This window comes from Athene cunicularia (genome assembly GCF_003259725.1).
Source record: "Athene cunicularia isolate RWA chromosome 2 unlocalized genomic scaffold, athCun1 chr2_part1, whole genome shotgun sequence".
Taxonomy (NCBI): Eukaryota; Metazoa; Chordata; class Aves; order Strigiformes; family Strigidae; genus Athene; species Athene cunicularia.
Genome location: NW_020799095.1, coordinates 27,398,355 through 27,420,480, shown reverse-complemented (window position 1 = coordinate 27,420,480; position 22,126 = coordinate 27,398,355). Strand labels below are relative to the sequence as shown.

Genomic DNA, 22,126 nt, shown 5'->3' with positions numbered 1-22,126 from the left:
GAAGACTGACCAGGAACTGATCTTAATTTGAACTAAACTTTAAACTTGTTTTTGCTTCTCATATCTTTAAAATTAGATTAGTTTTCAAACTGAAAGTCTTCCTTCTCTCCATGGAAAGCACTTGATATGTTTTGAAATAATGAGCAGTATTTAAAAAAAAAAAAAAAGATTTTATTTTTTTCTTTAGGGTGGGGAGAATGTTCACTTTTCTGCAGTGCTGTTCCTAACAAAAGAAATCCTAACAGGTGTATTAAAAAAAAATATTTTTTTAAAGGAGTTGAAATTATACTAGGAACTTAACTAAGTCAAAATCAAGCTAAATTCAGGTCACCTGTGCTGAAGAGTTTTCAGCTGAAATTCAACAGGATACAATCAAAGTTCATTATGAAGTGATATCTGTTAAATTGGTAGAACACAAGTGCTTCTGAACAAGAAAATGCTGTGTAACATAATTTGTTTGTTTCTTTTGCTGCTCTCTGGCACATTAATGCAAATTAAACTCAGTGCTTCTGTCCCTAAAATTTGATCATTTTGTGGTGGTGTATTAATGGTATAGAGATTTTTAGGCTAAATGAACAGTATATAAATGTAGAGGGTTCCATTGCAATGAAAATGCTTTTCAAGTATCTTTCTTCAAAAGAGAATTTTATCTTTAAAGATAGTTTAAAAGATAGTTAATGTTACATTACAGTGCTTAGCATATATAAAATGTTGAAACAAATAATATATAACGTAACTTTACAAAGTAATTATAACTCTCAAGAGAAACCTACTAATCACTAGTCTTTACTGGTGTGTACTGTGACTAACTTGTATATATATGTAACTTGTTGTCTCTGTAGGAACTAGAACGTGTTACATCGTTGCAGACTGGCCTTCAGTTAGCAGCTGTTATTTGCACCAATGGAAGAAGGTATCTTGCTTAAATAATGTCAGATTGAAATGGGAAAAAATATTTAAGAAGAAATCTGTAAACTCCAGAAGTTTGCTTGTTGATATTTCCTATTTCTGTGCTGATTGTAATCAGCAATGGTAGTTAAAGATACTAAAACAAACACCAACTGCTTTTTCTCTTTCAATTAGGAGTTTTCTTTGAAACAGGAACCTTTTGAGGTGCACCATTGATCCACAGACAAATTCTGCAGAAGGGAAAACATACCCTCTTAGTAGTCTGTTGGTATCATTTCAATTTCTGGGTTTTCCTAACAATGCTGACAATCTTGTTTTCTAGCATGTATTTTGAAGGCTATGTTAGAATTTATTAGAAATAAGTTTTATTTTATGTAACAGTGACGATTATGTTAATTTTTAACTTTTGCAGACACCTAAATATAGCAAAGGAAGGCTTCACGCAAACTAGTTTGGGGCTTCTTGCAAATCAAAGGAAACGACAGTTGCTTATTGGACTGCTGAAGTCTCTGAGAACAATAAAAACGCTGGTATGCACAGTTCTTTTTGTTCAATGGCAGAATATTTGTCTTCATTTCTGTGTAGTTATCACTGTGATTATTTTTTTTTTTTATAGCAAAGAACTGATGTGCGTTTGAGTGAGATGTTGGAGGTAAGTCCCTGCCAGACTATTATAATTAGAAGCTAGTCAAAGTCTATTTTTGTCAGTCCCTTTTGTGTCCCTTCATTCCTTCCTTTTGCAAATAGGCTATGGGTGTGTTTGTGTGGTGAAATTATATTTTATTCTTTTTTTTAAAATCTTGTGAGAAATAACTCATCAAATTAGATAGCCCTTGTGCTGGGGAGGAGTGTGTCCTGTCAAAGACTTAATCCTGCCTTTAGATCTGGGCAGTGAAGTTTGAGTTAGTTCAGTAAGAGTGCTGTGGAGTCTTTATTCCCTTCCCAACCCTTAATCTATACTGCTTTTCTGCCCTTAGCTTGGTATTTTTTGGGAAAAAAACAAACAAAAAAAAGGTGAGATTTAGCTGATTCATATGATGGATCTGGATGAATTACTTCTACTGGTATATTACTGTACAAATTTATATGTGGGCTCCCTACTTATGCTTAAAGAAAATTAGTAGCTTCTTTCCTTATTCATTGGGTTGGATTTTTAATAGTTGCAGAAAATATTGTGGCATGCAGGCCATGACACCAAAAATTCTATTGATACAGTATATGTATTGCCTAAAACTGCAGTAGATGCTGCACAGAGCAAACCCAAGTTTTTTGTAAGGTGGTTAATTGTGTGAAAGTCAGCTTCAGGATCTTATTAGCAACAGTATTTTAATTGTAACAATTTTGACTTATTAGCTTGCCAGATGTTTACAGCTAATACTGAGCACAATGTCCTTATGATAATTTGTAGTTACTAAATTTGGAAACTGAGTCTTAATTATTGTGAGTTTTAAACTCCATCTTGGGTAATACACCTTGTCTCAGTCTTATTCTTGACCAAGCAAGAATGTATTCATTTACAGGCTGCATAAACATTGTCTTCTGCTCAGTAAGCCCTGTACAATGATCAGCTTTTCATTTCTGTGCTGTATTTTGTTGCACAGGAAATCAGCTCTTTACTGACTACTGGCAGTTGTTATCTTGAGACAGGTGTGGGTCATTCACACACAGACCCTAATGTCTGGTTATCATAATTTGCCAGTGTTTTTTAAACATTAAGGGCTGGTACTGCCCTTTATGGTTGAGTGCAGTTTTAGAGCTGTGCTCAGTGTCTGCTTCCAATAAAGTATCACAGATATTGGCCAATTTATTGTTTTTACTCTGAGAAGAAATTAGTAGCTTGGAATATGCATGAAATCTAAGAGTAGACGTTCACAGAGGAATATTTAGATAAGGTTGCCTATCTAAATATAAATATAAATTTATATATAAATAAATATAAAGACCAGACATGAAGCTATAATGACTTATAGGGGTGAGCTGCATCTGGAATATGTTAGTAATAAATGTTATGCAAGCAGGCTTTCTGATTTAAGCTCTGTTAGGTTTAATGGAGCAAATACCAGATTTCCAATGGAGAAAGATGGAAAGACCTGTAAATGCAGCAATCATTTTAGACCAATGATTCTGTTTTTGTCTAATGGATAACATATGTGGGTGTTTTTGTGTTTTTTAGCTATACTTGATCTGCATTAGAATGCTGCTGTTAAAACCAATTTCATTTCAGAAACTCCTTTATGATAATAGGCAAATATAAATTGCTCTTGTGTTTTTACTCTTAAATCAATGACTTTGAAATTCCGGTAACAGCTTTGCATTTGTGCTCTCCAAAGCACATAATATAATGGATGTAATTAGGACAAAAAAGGGAAGCTCTTAGCTATTATAAGGAGGGTTTTCCTTCCTCCAAGAGCCTTTCTGGCCTTATTTCTAATAGAATACAAAACCAGTACTTATACACAAGGCACTGCCCATGTTCTGTTGGCAACATCTTGGGGTTTTACATTTTTGTGTGTATGTTTTGGTTTTGTCCTGGCATCTTCATGTACTTCCCAATTAATCTGTCTACCTATTAGATATTGTTCTCATAAATTAGGCCAATATTTCCATACTTTTTTCCTAAATTATGTTCTTTTAGTCCTGAAGCCTTGTGTGAGCCAGTTATCTTTAAATTAATTTCTAATTAGCTATGGAATGTGTCAAATTAAGTAGTGTCTGTTTGGGCATACTGTTGAAGTGTCTCCCTTGTCTCTTTTTAGTTTTTGCTAACTATGGCAACAGCCTGCCAGTGCTTACCTCCTTCCTTGCTCGTGAATAGATCATATTGTATTAACAAAGGTTTGAAAGTTAACTGGGAAGATGTTAGTTGTTTTGTAATAATAACTCTGATACGATTCATATGAATGCATAAGAAAACAAAGCAGCAAGTAATTCGCTTAAAGTAATGTAATACATAGTGTTTTCGAATGTTGCTAACACGTCTGTTTCTAATTCTAAACTGCTTGCCCATTAAGTTCTGCAATAGACCCTCACATATTTCCTTTACTGTATAGATGTAAGAGGCAAAATATTTTGTTCTTAATGTTTATACATAAGCATGTGAGCGAAAATGGGTGTTTCAGTGTTTGCTGCAAAAGACTATTTAGCTGTCCACTGTATTTTATCCTAAGGAAGAGGACTATCCAGGAGCTATTCAGCTGTGCTTGGAATGCCAGAAAGCTGCCAGCACTTTCAAACACTACAGTTGTATAAGGTGAGGTGACATTGTGCATATTTCAGCTTCTGGATGATTTTAGTTGTTAATGGTATAAAACAGTGATTGTTAATTCTCATTCTCTAAAGCAGCTTTGAGTGAAATTTAATTTTCTTCTTAGAAAAGTAAAATCAAGGCATTTATAAAAGCATAAGCATCCTTAGTATATAATACTATGTAATAGTATGTAATAACTCTAATCTATAATAACACTATATAATCTATGTTTGGACTATATCATTGTTCTGTAACTGTTGTAGTATATTGTCAGGTAAAGTTTCAACTGAATTATAACTGTGCTACAGCCTGCAAGCCTAGAGATACTTGAGCTAATTTTTTAATAAGCAAGTTTATATTCTGGAATTAATTTACATACAGCAAGATGGCTTGTGGAGGATAACTTACCCTGAGTCTTGGCAATGAAATTAGCAAGTGCAAAGCTTCATGCTGTCATGGAAAAATTGCTTTCAGTACTGGAACTAATTCAAATATCTGCAGTTCCTAGCTTAGGATCTCCATTGCTGTTTAGAAAGAAAACCGGAAAGGTTTGGATAAGCATTAAGTTCAAAGTCATAACAGATATGACCATGAAGGAGTAAAATGAAGTCAATTTTGATGTTTCATCCACTAAGAAGATAATTAGATTAATTATATTTTTTTGTGTTACTTTTAATTAGAATTTTAAATTTTGGGGTAAAATTCTGACATTGTTTGAGGTGTCAGAATGCTCTCTGACTTAGAAGGGCCAAAATCTATGAAAACTCATGCTTTGTCTCCCTCTGTCCTCTAAACATACACTTTGTTGCAACTTAAGAGTGATTACCCATAATCCTTTATTTCAGTTCAGGATCTGCTTTGAGGTATAGTTGTTTCAGGATCTGAAGATAGACCAAAAAAAGTGTATGAAGTTAGAAATTGTACCTGGAAATAAGCCCTTCTCTGTTCTGAAGTCAGATTTCAAAGCTGCTTTTTGCTTGCTTTTTTAGTTCCGTAAAACTTGTGTGTGGATACAAATTGACTGTACAGCCAACATTTGCCTACATATATTAACATTCTGAATCTCTTCCTTATATAGTAGCAAATGAAAACTATTCCTTGTTTATCTGAATGAGGAAAAATGACTAATTTTCCTCAGTCCTTGACGATTTAGTTGTTGAGAAGCAAGATGACTCCTGAACAACTTTTGCTCTGCTTGACTCTACCTTCTGTAGACAGATGGGTCTTGCAGTCTTCCATACTTGTGTCTTGTCTTTACTGTTCAGTAAGCTCTCCTTATTGCTCTTTCATGTGCTCTGTGGCCCAAACATTAGTCTGATTTATTCTGCATATCTCCTATATTTTTTTTTCTTTTGGAGACATTAGCAACATTTTAGTGAGAAAAGTCAGCTTGATTTCTTAGAATTTTACCTTGCTCATCTGGAAAAGCTTGCTTTTTAGAGATTTAAGTTATATTACATGGTTTCTTTGACTTAAATTCTGTTTTATGTAAATGACATGAAACTTTCTGTTTAATGTTGAATCACCTTAAGCTTTTATTGCAGCTTCAAAGTTTATCTCCACTGTGCTATGGCCAGTATAGTAAAATTTTGAGCTTGAGTAGTTCATGTTTCTGCCATTTGGAATATTTAACTGCCAAAGTCATACAGGTTTAAATCTGATAGCATACTGACAAGATACCTGACAAATAGCTGTGAGGATTTACTACTTTGTCATTGGACTCAAAATGCTATCCTTGCATCCAAGAAGATGGTTTCTTGGAAGAAAGGATGATGACAGAAAAAATCAGCACTGCTTGTTTATTCTGAGAGACTTTTTTGAGCTTGTTTTTGTTTGTGTTGAGAGCAGAAGGACTTTTGCGGCTAAATGCAAATGCAGCTAATCTCAGCCCCAGTGGATACATTTCAGTCTCTGCACTGTTTTGCTTGCAGAAGTCTGAGAGAATATGTATTGTACGAAATAATGCCTCGGTAGCATGGTATTGGGCTAGATTAATAAATAGATCTTTTTCATTTCTGTTTAGGACTACAGTAAAAAACTGGTAGTCAAGAAAACAGACATATACTTGCATTTTCAACATGCTTATATGAGATGTCACCTGTGTATCTTTCTATGAAATTTCACAGTATCCCTTTGATTGTATGCTGTCCACATGACAAGAATCAGTGCCTGCCTTTGTACAGTCATTCTTCACATTTTTCTTGCTAGACAGTGGTAGGAATTGGGGGTAGCTCTTAAACAGCAGGGGATTTAAACCCTTCTATGAAGCATATATATATATATATTTTTTAATTTTGGTGTATACATGATCTGAGGAGGCAAGCACTTCAGCTTTCCTGCTAAGAATTCTTTGGTTTTAAGAATGGCTGCTCATCCTTCGAAATAAGCAGCTAGATGTCTATTTTTGTTCTCTATTTTCTTCTTCCCAGGGAATGCTTGCTTTGTGTGATTCATTTTTATTTAAAAATATAAATCAAAGTCTTTTGCCTTCTGCTTGTTAATCAGTTCTGGTGTGAGTAGGCTCCCTTGAAAAACCTGTATGAAAATGTAGTGTCAGATAATAGGATGACTGTATTGCATCTGGGTCACAACGTTACTTCTGTTATATTGCAGTAATGTGCCTTCTAAAAACGCGCTAATTTAGGTTTGTATGGATGGGGTGCAAAAAATCCAACTTCTAATACTTTTTTTTATGAATGAAATGAATGCTTTGAATTAAATTCTCAGTTATGTTAAATGGGCTTTCATGACTATCATTTAGCCGTTATGTCTGAGCACTACCTTTATAAGTCTGGCTTAGAAACTACGTACAGATTTAGCTGGACACTGCATTTTTACGTTTTCACTTCAATACTTGATCAAAGTTACTTATGCAATTTTGTGATTGCACCTTCTTTTCCTAAATCGGTCAGGATAAATGTAGGCTCTGTTCTTGCAAACATCTCCATGTATCGTAGATTGGTCGAATAAATAAACTATGAATGTGTGTATTCAAAATTGGTGCTTAAGCGCTTTCTTGAATGGGAAGACAACACTGTCACAGCATATAGTAGGGGTGAGAAACACATGGAAGTTTCACCTTGGTTGTGTTTCATGTGGAATAATTTCTTTTGAATTTCTCCCCATCCTCCTCTTCAAAAAGAAAAGAAATGGACACCGTTTCAGAAGGGTCCTGATCCTGGGGCATTTGCTGGGAATTGTGACAGGAGGACTCAGATCTCTGAGCTGACCAAGCCTCCTATGTTACCAGGTGTTTGCAAGCTGAGGCTTGACTGGCATTAATAATAGTGAGAACAAGGAACTAGTTTTCATGAGAATCTGTGTTGGTATACAGATGGAATTAGTTAAATATGATCACCTGCAATAATCAAGAAATGGTGTCTGGAGCCCAGGAAGTTTTTCAGTCCTACACTGCAGTAGTTGAGCAAATTCTGCATGTGTGTGAACAGTAACTTGCCTGGCTGAGGTAAAAAATCCATGTGTATTTTTAATTGAATTAGAAAAGGTAAATAAATGCTAGATTAGCAGCAGCATGTTCATGAGGTTTGTTTGAAAGGAGTCATAGTCTTCTGTTTATATGGTACCTGCTACCATTAGAGTCTTTCGTGAATTTTCCTAGGACTTACAGTGGTACAACTGCTTAATTTGTTCAGTCTGTGTGGAGACTACTTGTTCACTACATTGTTTTTTTTTTCTGATGTCAGCAGCTTCTGTATTTTAGACCAGTTAATTTCAACATGTAAACCAACTATATGCTTATATGCAGGGGGTGATGGTCTATGCTGTACCTGGTTCTAAAGATGGGAAGGAGTGATACTGTGCACAGAGCAAGTTTCTTACTTCTGTTCCAACATCATCTTGCTAGCTAAAACTGGAGTAACAGGAAATGCTCATAAAATCTAGCAGGAGATGTAGTAACATTAAATTGTTATGGAGGCGTTTCTGTTTGAAGGCTTGTTGCATGTGGAGAAACAATAAAGAAATATTGGCTGCTTTATTTATTGTTTAATGCCAGCTCTTTCTGATGGAGGTTTTCCATTTAAATTTAACTTCGGTGGGTGTTGTATCTAGGTTATCTAACAGAACCAAGAAAGGAGGGGGATGGACGTATCATTTAAGTGGAGAGAACTAGGTAGGGAACCTAGAATCTGCCTTTTGATAGTTAATGTAGGCCCCTTAGGAGAAGATTCAGAGTACAGAAGTTGTCTAAAATCGGTTAGGATGATTAACCCATGACAATTCTGTGCTTTCCATGCTTGAAGGGCATATCCTGCCTATTTTGGTTGCTTTGACCCTTCTAAACAAAAACGGAGGAGTCGTATTTTGCCTTATTTTTCTGGCAGATGTTCTGAAATTCTTAAAGCCAATTATTGTTGGAAAGGAGTGGTTGTGCTTTTCTTTGTCCTAAATAGTTTCTCTTATGGTAGCTATTTTTGTGAGTTGCTACATCGAATACAGCTCAGAGAAGTGAAATGGTGGTCTTAAAAAGACTTTCTGAGGGTTGTGTAAGATAAGTACTTTTTTCCTACAGTATTTCTGTAAGGGGTTCCTGAGCAAGAAATAAAAGCTACCCTACCATAGTTTGCAAAGACTTGACAGCCTTGACCTTCCTGGTTATGTTCTGCTGTAGACCACAGTACCAAATCAAAACAATTAGAGCATGAGTTTCTTGGGGATTGGGAATGTCTTTGAATGCATGGCTAAACCGTAGCAGGATGGGATCTTGTCTGGGCCCTCTTAACACTGTTGTATTATAAACCTAAGATAATGTGCTGCTAACAACAGTTATTTTAATTTGAAGTGTTAGGAATGCCACAGATGCCTGCAGTAAGTGCGTTTCAGTAGTAACAGTAGTGTGGTGATGCTAGTCTGACACAACACCAAGTTAATGACTGTTATGGAGGCTCTCAAACTAACAGCAACCAAAATTTAAAAATTTATTATCAACCCAATTAACTAGCCCTCCACAACCATTCAACAGCAGGTTTGAATGCCTGTGAAAGGAGAACAAAACACCACTTCCTAGATTTAACAACAACCCAAAGCTCTCTATCACGTAACAACCTGGGATTTAACGACAACCCAAAATGCTCTATCACCTAACAAGTGAGGACTCTCTACCTTGAGGAACTTCTCAGGGCAGCATCCTGACCCAAGTAACCTCAAGGACTTTCCTTTGGCGGCGTCATGACCCAAGAGGAGAGTCCTTGACTGCAGTGTGCTGCTCCAGGGGACAAGCTCAAAATGGTTCCCGCAGGGGACTCCACTTATACCCAAGCTGAATCTGATCTGTGGTCATTACCAGCTCCCATTGGCTAAAGGCCCCAACTACCGTGAAGCCCTGAGAGCAAAGGCACAGATAAAGGAAATCAACAGGTGCTACATTTCAGCAGCCAAGAAGGTCTCTTTTCATTGGGTGGGTGCACCTGCCACAGTGACTTATGATAAATTACTATGTTGTGGCTTGGTAGCAGGCAAATGTGTTTTTTGGAAACACTTGGTGTGAAATCTTAATATGATCAGTAGTTTTATTTTAAAGCATTTTTTTTCTTTCATTAATAGTGAGTTGAATTCAAAACTGCAGGACACCTTGGAACAAATAGAGGTAAGAATAAATATACTGATTTTTAGTATATGTTAGTATTTAACCTCTAGGTACTATAGCTTTCTAATACAATGTTATAAGCAATTACAGAACATGCATATTTCTTTTAAATACTGTCTGGAATGCTATAATCATTGCTAGTCATGTAGACTTGTGCTGCAATCAGCCTAAATGCTCTATAATATGTCATCAGACTTAGAAGTCCAGCTCACTAATTGTGCCAGCTTTAACTGGTACATTAGTTGAATAAAGTAGTTATAACATTTGAAGTACTGGAGCAAAGGTGTTCCCTCTGTGCTGAAGATGTATGATGTTTTCAGTCCATGAACTGCTGTGAATTCTTTAGACTACTGAATAGTTGTGAAAAGTAAATTAGCAGCATGCCAATAGGTTTAGATAAACTACACAAGAGATCACCATTTCACTGTAAATTTTAGAGGTCAGCAAACTGGAAACTGCTGGACAGGGTCAGTGCTAAGCCATAGGAAGTAAGACTTGAATAGCTGGGAAAGATGTGACTAATGCAGATCTGTTTAAGTTCATAGATAGTATCACAAAAGAAAATTAATATAAAATGGTGTTTTGCTGGAAACTGGTGGCAAAAAATAGTTCATAAACAATAGGCATTATTTTAACTCCATTCCTAGGTAATTTTGAGCTGGAACTCGGCAAGCTCTTTGTAAGAAGTCTAGTAATACATATATGTATAATGTATATGTAGTACCTGTAATGCATAGCAGGAAACTGAATTAGCTATCCCAGCAGCTCTAGTCATGTGCTCTTTAGAAAGTCAGAGTAGCACATGTAGTATCGTATCTTGTTATTTAATTCCCTGTACAATTAGAACTTTGTTAAATTTCCTTTATTTGTGCCATTGTATTTTTTCTTGCAAAGCTTTATTTTTTGTTCTTTTATTCTTTCACTGATATATTACCTATTCAGAGCACAGCTGGTTCAAAAGACCTAATGAAATGACTGTTGTCTTCTCTCTTCCATAGGCCAGTCATTAAACTAGTCTTTTTTTTTTTTTTTTTTTTTTTATTTATTCCTTGTGAGTAAACATTGATGTTGCTTAAAAGGAGACATGCATCTTCTTTTTAGTAACGGCTTTGCAGGGCAAGTTCTGCTTCATAGTAAAATCTGGAAAAATGTGCCATGTTGGTTGGTGAAAGCAATTCATAGCTAGCTAAATAATCATACTCAAGATTTTTATTTATGACTTGTGAATTTATGGAAATATCTTATTTTCCTCCCATGAAAGTATCTTATTTTCTACTGGAATTACGTCTGTGCATGTGGGAGAAAAGTAAGGCATCCTAGGGTTCACAGAGTGTTCCTGTGAAATACATGCTCTAATTAATATAGAATCATATTCTGCTAATTAATATTTTAATAATGAGTCTTCTCAATAGTTGAGTGTCTCTTCTTATGTCCATTCAGTTTTTGCTTGTTTTTAAAATTCTCATAATATAGGTTTTAACTTTTATGCTATATTAAAATGCAAGGGGGCTATAGTGGAAGAAACCATTGAAAAATGTAGCTGAAAAGATTAATGTACTCTGCGTTTAAGAGCTCTGTTTATGGGCAGTTTGATATCCCTGTTTCTCTCTTTGAACAGCTGTTTTGTATGAAATTAGAGAAGGAAAACCATTTTTTTAAAACTGATGTATGTCTGAAATTCAAATTGCTGGGCAACCTTTCTCAGAAGTTCTGAATTTTTAGGTTACTGTCCTTTTACTGTTTTGCTTAGGGAAAAAATGTAGATTTTGATTGTATTCCAACCACCTTTTTTTTTGTGCTTAAAGAAAATACTGATCTGCTTAAGAAAACCCAACAAAATAAAACACACCACCTCCCAAACCCAACAGTAACACCACCCCCACCCCCCACCTCAGAAATCAAAATCCAGAAATATTTTGTGGCTAGTGAAGTAATTAATGAACATTTTCCAGTGGAGTAAATAAAAGTACACAGGGACTAAACAAGTATCTCCTGTGGTTTCTATTTACAAGAGCAAGACTACTTTGCAGGATCCTGAAATAATAAGAATTGAAATGGCTTTAGTGACTATTAAGGAGAGAACATGTCTGCTGGCTGTGTAGGTTACCATATTTGTGTTTTCTTTTCTTGCATTGTTGATTGAAAATAACTAGAGTTAGGCTGTGCATCTCTCAGTATATTACAGCATCTAATTATGCTATTAATCTCATGGTCAAATTCTTGGAAGCTTTCTTAGTCATTAGGTATATGATCCTATTTTAGTTTTTTTTTTTATTTCATTCAGTGCACATAATAAATAGATGACCATTTATTGCAAAGCTGTTCAGTATGCTCAGACACAGCTCTGATGGCAGAACTAGTAATTGTGTGTGTATATGTGTGTGTGCTTTCTCTTTTTTTTGTTTTTTTTTCTCCTGTGGTACTGATCATTGTGCTGGTATAGTAGTCCATAAATGACTTATTTCACAATGAACTTTTAAGTCAGGCAGTGTTAATTCCAGTAAATAGATAGCAGTCAGAGGGTTTAGAAGTCTATAATTGAATTCCTTGAGCTGAAACACCTGTGGAGCATTTTTGTTTTTTTTCCCCAGTTCTGGATTTTTCTTAGGAGTGGGAGTAGACAAGTTAGAAATCCCAGCTCTCCCATATTGGGATGTTAGACCTTCTCAAAGTAAATATCACTTTGAATTTGACTTCAGGAAAGTAGTGTACTTCTTACTATGCTTGTTTTTGGAAATGGTGGAACTGTTTTTCTGTCAGCAATTTCAGACTGAAATGCTTTAGGCTGCCAGAAGTAACATTTGAGAATGTCCAAATAGTCTGGTAATGTACAGTCTTGGCTATTTTACGAGCATAATTATCGGATTGTTTAAATAAACATCTCTTCCTCACTTGCTCTTGTTTAATGTATTACTTGGCCTGGTTTTATTTAGTGTTTAACACATTTTTTTCCTTCCTTTACATAGGAACAATTGGACGTCGCACTCTCCAAAATATGCAAGAACTTTGATATCAGTCATTATACAAAGGTTCAGCAGGCTTACAGGCTGCTTGGAAAAACACAGGTTAGTAGTCATCTTCTGACTAAAAGAACCGTGGTGTAACAATGTGAAACTTTGAGTACTGCAATGGAAGTATATTTTCGTAATTGTTGTGGTTTAACCCTGGCTGGCAACTAAGAACCAGACAGATGCTTGCTCACTCCTCTTTGATGGGATGGGCGAGAGAATCAGTAGAGTAAAAGTGAGAACACTGCTGGGTTGAGATAAAGACAGTTTAACAGGTAAAGCAAAAGCCACACGCACAAGCAAAGCAAAACAAGGAATCCACGCACCACTTCCCACTGGCAGGCGGATGCTCAGCTGTCTCCAGGAAAGCGGGGATCCATCATGCATAACGGTCACTAGGGAAGACAAACACCATCATTCTGAATTTTCCCCCTGCTTCCTTCTTCTTTCCACAGCTCATATGCTGAGCATGACGTCATACGGTGCGGGATGTCCATTTGTTCAGTTGGGGTCAGCTGTCCCAGCTGTGTCCCCTCCCAACTCCTACTGCACCCCCAGCCTGGTCACTGGTGGGGTGGGGTGAGGAGCAGAAAAGGCCTCGATGCTGTGCAAGCACTGCTCAGCAACAGCTAAAACATCCCCGTGTTATCAATGCTGTTCCTAGCACAAATCCAGAACACTGCCCCAAAGTAGCTACTATAGAGAAAACTAACTCTGTCCCAGCCAAAACCAGCACACTAATGCTGATGAATCATACAGAGTACAGAAAGGCTTTTATAATGCTTAGATGTTTTAATAGTACTTGCTAAAGGTAAACTGTGTATTACTGTAACATGTAGCATTTTGGACATGTAACAGTTCCATATTTCAGCTCTGTTTATAATGCTGTTTGCATTTGGGCATGTGAGTACTATTTTTTATAGTTAGGTCCATGTTACCAAGTTGTGCACAACCTATCCCTTGTGTGCATGTGTTCCCACTTTATATTGCACTCAAACACGACAGGAATGAAGTTGTGAGATTTATTTTTTTTTTGACAACAAAATATGACACAAGGCATGTCAAACCTGTACTGTGGATGCGTCCTAAAAGTTACACCTCTGTTTGCCTATTTACATTTGCATAAATAGGAGTAGGTCTAAACTCTCCAATAGGATGTAGTTCTGTTGGCTCACTACCTTGAGGCTTCGATGGCTTCTTTGGGAAGGTGGTGAACCCATTGCCTTCTGACACAGATATGAAGTGTGGGAGCTAGTACCAAACGCCTGTGAAGTAACGGGTAGTAAGGAGATGAGAAAGTCTTGGAGGCGCCTTTTTTAGTGATCAGTGTTCATAACATGGTGAAGCTAAATATGGTGGTGCCAGTGTAGCAATGGTGGTTTTGCTTAGAGAAGAGATTCCTCCAGAAAGTTTTAGTTGCTAAAGACCACGTCAAAGTACCTGTCCCCAATGAAGACAGGACAAGAACCCCATTTGCTTTTTATTACATTTGGATTTTTTTAATGTTGTTTACCAGTATTCACAAGTGTTATCTGACATTAGAATGCCTTTTTTAGTTTTGTTTTAAAATTTTTGTTTGGTCTTTATTTCTTTCTAATTAGAACCTGTCTAGCAAAGTTGGATTCTTCTTCCATGGCTTGATTGTGAACAGTGTAGCTCTGCAATAGGATAGAAACGGATTTCTCTTCCCATATTTTGACAATGTGCAGAATTACTGGAGTGTGTAAAGACTGCAGTTGAAAATCAGGGAAGATTAATTAGACTTTTCCTTTGTTACTGCATTGTATGCAGTTTCTTTACTGAACAAAAGTAGGTCTAATATATTCAGTGCTTCGAAGTCTGGTGCTTGATATGTTGAGAAAGGCAGATTTATTTTTTTTTTGTTGGAGAGGAATGATGTTTCTGAACAAAACAAGTGTTCTGCATGGTTTTGTTACTGCACAGTTTTGCCAGCTTTGTTCTCATGATAGTGACTTGTTTCTGACGTTCCTTTTATTACTATTAAAGTATATATTTTTAACTTGTCTTGAAAATAATTTAGTTGCATCATTATTGAAATATCTCCCATTTTGACTCCTTGTTAGACAAAATAAGAACCTTTAGTGTCTTCAGTATTTTTCATGTTTTTATTTGTTATTCTGTCTTCTTTGACTAATTCAAGTTAGGACTAGCTGCAGAAGGTTGGTTATTTGCAATAGGACTGAAGCAGAATTACTTGTTTATTTCTTAGGTGTGTGATTGAGTTCTCAGCTCTTGTCAGTAGCTAAGAATTTCAAATAGCAAGTAGTGAAACTGAACATTTTCAAATCTGCAGGATCTGACAGCTTCATTCTGGCATATCAAATAATTTTTTAATTAATGCATATAATATATATAGCATATCTTGAAACAATGAGAAAATTAAGTTACTGAAATGGACTAATGTTATTATTACTGTAATTATTAATGTAAATATACAGTTTATTAATGAATGATCAATAGGATAACTTGGGAAACAGCCTGACCTCAAATTTGGGCATGATTATGTCAAAACTTACATGTTATATAGTCATTAGTGATTAGTACATGCACTGACATTTTTTTTTCTGAGAAAAGTGAGGTTTTTTAGACAAATGTAAGGGGGCTTCTTTATTGCAAATAGGGTTTTTGTGAGAAATCTATTGATCTGATGTGCATGCCTTTCTGTAACATTCAATCCTACTTTATATTCTTCAAGGAGGAACTCAGTTTGGGCAAGTGGATGGATTGAAGACTTTGTAATTGTGGTTTTAGCTTTATTAATTGCAAAGGAAATATTTTTATTTTTGTTGGAAGTGTTTCCAGTGGGAAAAATAACACTGATCTAAACTAATTTATTTTTAACACATCCATCAATGATTGGGAGGGTAAATGAATGAATGAGTAAATTCTATAATTAAATATATACACATAAAACTAATATTTACTAGTGATAATGTCAAAAAAACCTGGTGAGTTATAGAGGGAGGATGGCAGGGGAAAGTGGTTTTACTGGTAATACTTGAACTCTTCTATGTCAGTGTTTTCTAATATTGCCATGTCCTATGTTAGGTATTTTTGAGACAAAAGTTGGAGGCCATACTTACAATCTCCTGTGTTCAGCACTGAAAAAGACTTATATTAAAAGACACTGACACATGACAAATTGAATTTTACTACTTGATTTTATGTTATTCCTTTTCTTTCAGACAGCAATGGACCAGTTACATATGCACTTCACTCAAGCCATTCACAACACTGTGTTTCAAGTAGTCCTTGGATATGTGGAGCTGTGTGCAGGAAACACAGACACCAAGTTTCAGAAGTTACAGTACAAAGACCTCTGTACAGTATGTAACTCTTGCATATATGTATATTTTTTTAATCTGAATTTTCCCACTGTTGTAAGTGTACATTATGTAAGTGGGGGACTCAGTTATTAAAATAACCCTGCAGCTACTATAATTTCTTAATACAACTCATAGGCTAATTGAGAGGTTGGTTATTCACAGCTTAATGCTGATTTTGATTGCACTAAATCTTAACACTTTAGTGTACACACCATCTGAATAAATACAAGAAGTAAATCGTAGGATACAAACAGGAGACCAGCATTTCAAACCTCCCATGTCTTCAGTGTAATATGCTTGTTACTGGAATTACTGTTAGCATTGAACTTTATTCCAGTGCATTTAGGCAGTATTCACAATTTCTATAATACAGCATTTCTATAATACTGCATTTCAGTAAGGATTCTTGTAAAGATACTTATTGGAGTCTTTCCGTTACTCCTAACTATCAGATTCATTGCACTTTTGGTATCAAGATAAGGGACAGTGGTAATACTGAGATGCAAAAACCTGATAATAGGCAGCTCATGGTCTGGGAATTACCATGCATTTTCCTCTAGTATAGATTTTAGATTCAGTTCCTTGCATATGTATGTTTTATTTAATTATTGTAAAATGTTGTTAGAATGAATTACTGAATTATTTTCAGTAGTAGTTTTAGTTCACTATTTCTTTCACTTGTGATTTTACTGTTATACTCTCAGAAATTCTCTTAAGATTCACTTGTAGGGAGGGAGAGTGTGAGATATTTTAGGTAAATATTGATTTAAAATTTGAAATTCTGTTTCTATCTTGGTTGTTCTTTAGGACATTTGTTTGTCGCAGGCTAAGCCCTCATCGTACTTCATCACTCAAGGACCCACCAATTATTAGTGGGTTGCAGTTTATTAAACCAAAGTACAATCACAAGGAGATTAAAGGTCATATTCTGATCCATTTTCTGCTCTTTCACTTCTAAGATCTCCTGGGATCATGTAGCTTCAACTAGTAAACACATCTACACTGAAAACAATTTCATTTTAAAGAGGTCCCTGTTTGACTTAAAAGGCTTAATGTAATCTAAGAGCTTCGTATGAGTGAAAGTGGATTATGAGAAATTAATTTATTTGGAGTAATTGGCATAAGTATTAATGAACAGAATGAGTAAGGTTCCAGATAGGTGGTATTTGCACTTCAGTGAAATGAATTCTAATTTAAGAAACCCAGCAAACCCTAGCTCTGTTCAGTGGACTACAGCCCATTCATATTTCTGCTTTAAGTCTTCAGAGGATGGTTTTAATTTCTTAGTTTCTAATGCACTTTTCTTCTGATTTTCTTTTGTTTTATAATTCATATATGCCCTTCAATTTATTTCTCATTTTTTGCTAATGCTCATTTATTTACACTTACAAACAGTAATGCTAAGTTCCTTCTGACATCTTCTAATATACGGATTGTGTGCTGTGTTGATCCTTACCCTTTACAGTGCAGATGGATCTCTCAGATCACTGGAAATACCACATTTTGTAATACACAGAAAGACAGCAGCTTCAACTGCTTGGTTACGAAATTATTACCTCATTATTTTATTTGGTTTTCCTCAGAAAAACCTTCATGAGGTGCTTCTTTAGTTATATGAGCCTGCTGGAATCTGGCAGTCTGTAAAAAGGCAGGTACTCAAACTTTGGGACTATAATGTACTATGAATACTGTTGTAATTTCCTTGAAATTTACTGACTTTTTAAAAAAAAATATTTTTATTTTTCATTACTCTCTTTGTAACAATTAGGTATTTAGGGACAGACTGCAGATGGGAAATTTTGTTCTCTTTTACAAACCATGCTGTTCAGAGTTGGTTGTTAATTGTTGCAGCGCATTTGTGAAATCAGAGCGCTGAATAAGCTGGACTATCAACAATTCAATTTCTAATTTCCTGTACAAAAAAATCACCAACAGATTTTCAGCTCTTGCATTCAGTGTTTGGGGAATAAATTGTTTAAGACTGAAATATGATCTTTCTCTCTGTCTAGTTCCAGTGAGAACTCTCTTCAATCTGTCTACACTGTTAAGCCAGGATGCTGTTGACGTATAAGTGGATATGGCCTACTTTAATTAAACAATGGAAGTCATATAAAATTAAAGTCTTCCTTTTTTGGGGCAGATCTTCCGTTGTGTGTTTCTAAAAATCTTTCTAAATGAACTCATTTAGCTCATTTCCATTTTACATTGGTAGTAGGGGGGGGACTATAGTGGGTTTTTTCTTTGTTTCAATTTTTTGTTTGTTTCTTTTCTGAAAGTCAGATACCGGATTTTATAGTTATGTGGATTTTTTAAAAAGAATGATGTTTTTAGTAATTCTTAGGCACTTATGTAACTTAGGTGCCTGTGCAACTCTGAGTCACTGTTTCCTTGTTGAGCATTTCTTTTCCTAGTGATATGCCATGCTTTATCTCTTACATCCTTTCTCCTCTGGATACAGATGGAAAAGGGGAGACTTCAGCTGCTTCATCTTCAAGTTTTAATTGTCTTTATTCTAGCATACATTCAAAAAAATTTGGTTGTTTATTTCTTTAGTCTAAATGGAATTATCTTGGTATTTAGTAAGTGATCCTTTCTTCCTGGCCACCTGGAAGCCAATATGCCTTCAAGTATTGTGATCTACACACTGAAAGCTTAGATTTTATAGCTACTAAAAGCCCTGAAATACACTATGAGTAACATTGCCTGATGAGTTTGAGTTACCAGAGAAAATTGCTAAACAGCTGTCAATGTCAGGACAACTTACTGTTTTAGGAAAAAAAAAAAAAAAAGTGTTCTCGGTTGTTATTTTTTTATGTATCATGAACTTGACTTTTTTTTCTTTTTTTGTTGATGTGTGCAGGAAACCTAATTTATATCCTTGAGGCAATTCTGGTTTCTTAGTGAACAGAACCATAATAATGATCCATTTAATAAAACTCAAGCAAATTGAAAAGACATCATGATTAATATGAGGCCTCCAGGTACTCTTGCTAGTGACATCTATTAATGCTGAAGAACAGTTTTTGTGAGTCTTTAATTGTAAGCAGGGCATAGGAGAATATGGCTTGGGTGGTATGTGCTACTGCCAGAAACATTATTTAAGTTTAGGAGGCAAGAGAACACAAAGAGAAAACCGAGACATGCAGTGTAGATACTTTTTTTTTTTTTTTTTTTTTTTTTTTTTTTTTTTTTTTTTTTTTTTTAACCTGAAAGCTGTAAAATAGGTGCGGTATAAGTGATGCATCTGCATTTGCAAAGAAGTCTGTCCAATCTAATGTTTATTCTCCAACAAACATAATATTCAAGCTTAAAGGTTTGTTTTTTTTCAATTTGTTGCTCAGGAAGGACACTTGGTCTTTAGAAAGCTACAGTTACATCAGTGGATGAGAATGAAGTTCAGAGGGAATTTATTGCTTTGGTTAAGGTTTTGCTCTCTATAGAGAACATGGTTGATTATTTTGGTGGCTATGTTGATGTCACTGTTGCAGAAGCTGTTACTGTATTTGGAGAATCTTGTAACTGTAATGCCAAAGTTTTATATCATCTTGGTTTTACATTTTTTGGGTTACCATGTGGCTACTGCATGGTAAAAAGCTAACTAGACTTGTGGAAGTCAGCTGTGGACACTGAAGTAGCAATGGGAAAGTATGGACTGTTTTCTACAACAGTGTTAGTTTGAAGTGCTAATTTCCACGCTTCTCTGAGAACCTTTAAACAACAATGTTAACTGGAATCACATTTGTGCAGCTGAACTTTGCCCTTGTTATTAAGCTGTGAGACTGCTTCTTCACAGCAAGTGAGACAAGGGTGACTTATCATTGCCACACAGATAAGCAATATATTTTACAGTCTTTTCTTAACCCAGCAAGACCCTTTCTCAAATTCATCCCTTACCTGACAATTTCACCTTAGGTATTTATACTGTGTATATCTCTAATAAAATTGATACTCAGAATCACAGAATCAGCTAGGTTGGAAAGGACCTTGAAGATCATCCAGTCCAATCATTAACCTAGCACTGACAGTTCCCAACTACACCATATTCCTCAGCGCTATGTTGACCCAACTCTTAAAGACCTCCAGGGATGGGGACTCCACCACCTCCCTGGGCAGCCCATTCTAACACCTAACAACCTGTTCTGTAAAGAAATGCTTCCTAATATCCAGTCTAAACCTTCCCTGGTGCAACTTGAGACCATTCCCTCTTGTCCTATCACTTGTTACTTGGTTAAAGAGGCTCATCCCCAGCTCTCTGCACCCTCCTTTCAGGTAGCTGTAGAGGGCGATGAGGTCTCCCCTCAGCCTCCTCTTTCCAGACTAAACACCCCCAGTTCCCTCAGACGCTCCCCGTACGACCTGTGCTCCAGACCCTGCACCAGCTCCGTTGCCCTTCTCTGGACACGCTCGAGTCATTCAATGTCCTTTTTGTATTGAGGGGCCCAAAACTGAACACAGGAATCGAGGTGCGGCCTCACCAGGGCCGAGTACAGGGGTCAGATCCCTTCCCTGTCCCTGCTGGCCATGCTATTGCTGACACAAGCCAGGATGCCATTGGCCTTCTTGGCCCCCTGGGCACACTGCTGGTTCCTGTTCAGCCGGCTGTCAATCAGCACCCCCAGGTCCCTCTCTGACTGGCAGCTCTCCAGCCACTCCTCCCCAAGCCTGTAGCGCTGCTGGGGGTTGTTGTGGCCCAAGGGCAGCCCCCGGCGTTTGGCCTTTTTGAAACTCCTCCAGTTGGCCTCAGCCCATGGCTCCAGCCTGTCCAGGTCTCTCTGCAGAGCCTCCCTACCCTCGAGCAGATCAACACTCCCACCCAACCTGGTGTCATCTGCAAACTGACTGAGGGTGCAATCGATCCCCTTGTCCAGATCATCAATAAAGATGTTAAACAGGAGTGGCCCCAACACCGAGCCCTGGGGGACACCACTAGTGACTGGCTGCCAACTGGATTTAACTCTGTTTGCCACAACTCTCTGGGCCCGGCCATCCTGCCAGATTTTACCCAGCAAAGCGTGTGCCCATCCAAGCCATGAGCAGCCAGTTTCACCAGGAGAATACTGTGGGAAACTGTGTCAAAGGCCTTACTAAAGTCAAGGTAGACAACATGCACAGCCTTTCCCTCATCCAATAAGCAGGTCACCCTGTTGTAGAAGGAGATCAGGTTTGTCAAGCAGGACCTGCCTTTCATAAACCCATGCTGACTGGGCCTGAGCATCTGGCTGTGTTGTGTCCCCCATGTGTTGTGTGATGGCACTCAGGATGAGCTGCTCCATCAGCTTCCCGGGCACCAAAGTCAAGCTGAGAGTAATTATATTTAATTATTGTACTTATGGAATGTGATTACCCAGATCATCCATGTGACCCTTCTTATAGATGGGCATCACATTGGCCAATTTCCAATCTGTCGGGACCTCCCCGGTCAGCCAGGACTGCTGGTAAATGATGGAAAGCGGTTTGGTAAGCACCCCAGCCAGCTCCTTCAGCACCCTCGGGTATATCCCATCTGGTCCCATAGACTTGTGTGTGTCTGTGTGATGCAGCAGGTCACTGACTGTCTCCTCCTGGAATGTGGGGGCTTGTTCTCCCAGTCTCTGTCTTCTGGCTGAGGAGGCTGGGTTCTCTCAGTACAACTAGTCTTGTTATTAAAGACTGAGGCAAAGAAGGCATTACTCTTCACCTAATTAATATCTTAAATCACAATTGGCTCTTTGAAGCAGGGTGGATCAGGGAGATAGGACAGCTGCCTCCTAAGTTTGTTTTCAAACTATTTTATACAGTGTTCAGTCCAATGGGGCACCAACCAGGATGACTTCTCTGTACTACTGAAGTACATGTATCTGTATCATTGAACTAACGCAGTGTTTGCATGTCATAGGGCTGGCTGCATCCCTCTTTGATAGTGAGATGTGCTGGCCATTATACAGTATGGCTTTACTTCTACATCTACTTTGTGGTTCTATAAGTACAAGAGGTGGTTAATACATGGACCAGTTGCGGGGGGGCGGGGCGG

General features: G+C 37.0%; 1 protein-coding gene across 1 annotated transcript in view; it reads left to right on the top strand.

The window, feature by feature from the left end:
• The window catches only part of VPS50 (VPS50, EARP/GARPII complex subunit), a 97,779-nt gene that overhangs the window by 17,482 nt on the left and 58,171 nt on the right, over positions 1-22,126 (top strand). Inside the window, exons 6-12 of the mRNA XM_026843225.1 lie at positions 843-913; positions 1,322-1,439; positions 1,526-1,561; positions 4,077-4,159; positions 9,719-9,761; positions 12,728-12,826; positions 15,976-16,116. Of these exons, the coding sequence (XP_026699026.1) occupies positions 843-913; positions 1,322-1,439; positions 1,526-1,561; positions 4,077-4,159; positions 9,719-9,761; positions 12,728-12,826; positions 15,976-16,116 (591 nt within the window). The remainder of the gene's footprint in view (positions 1-842; positions 914-1,321; positions 1,440-1,525; positions 1,562-4,076; positions 4,160-9,718; positions 9,762-12,727; positions 12,827-15,975; positions 16,117-22,126) is intronic.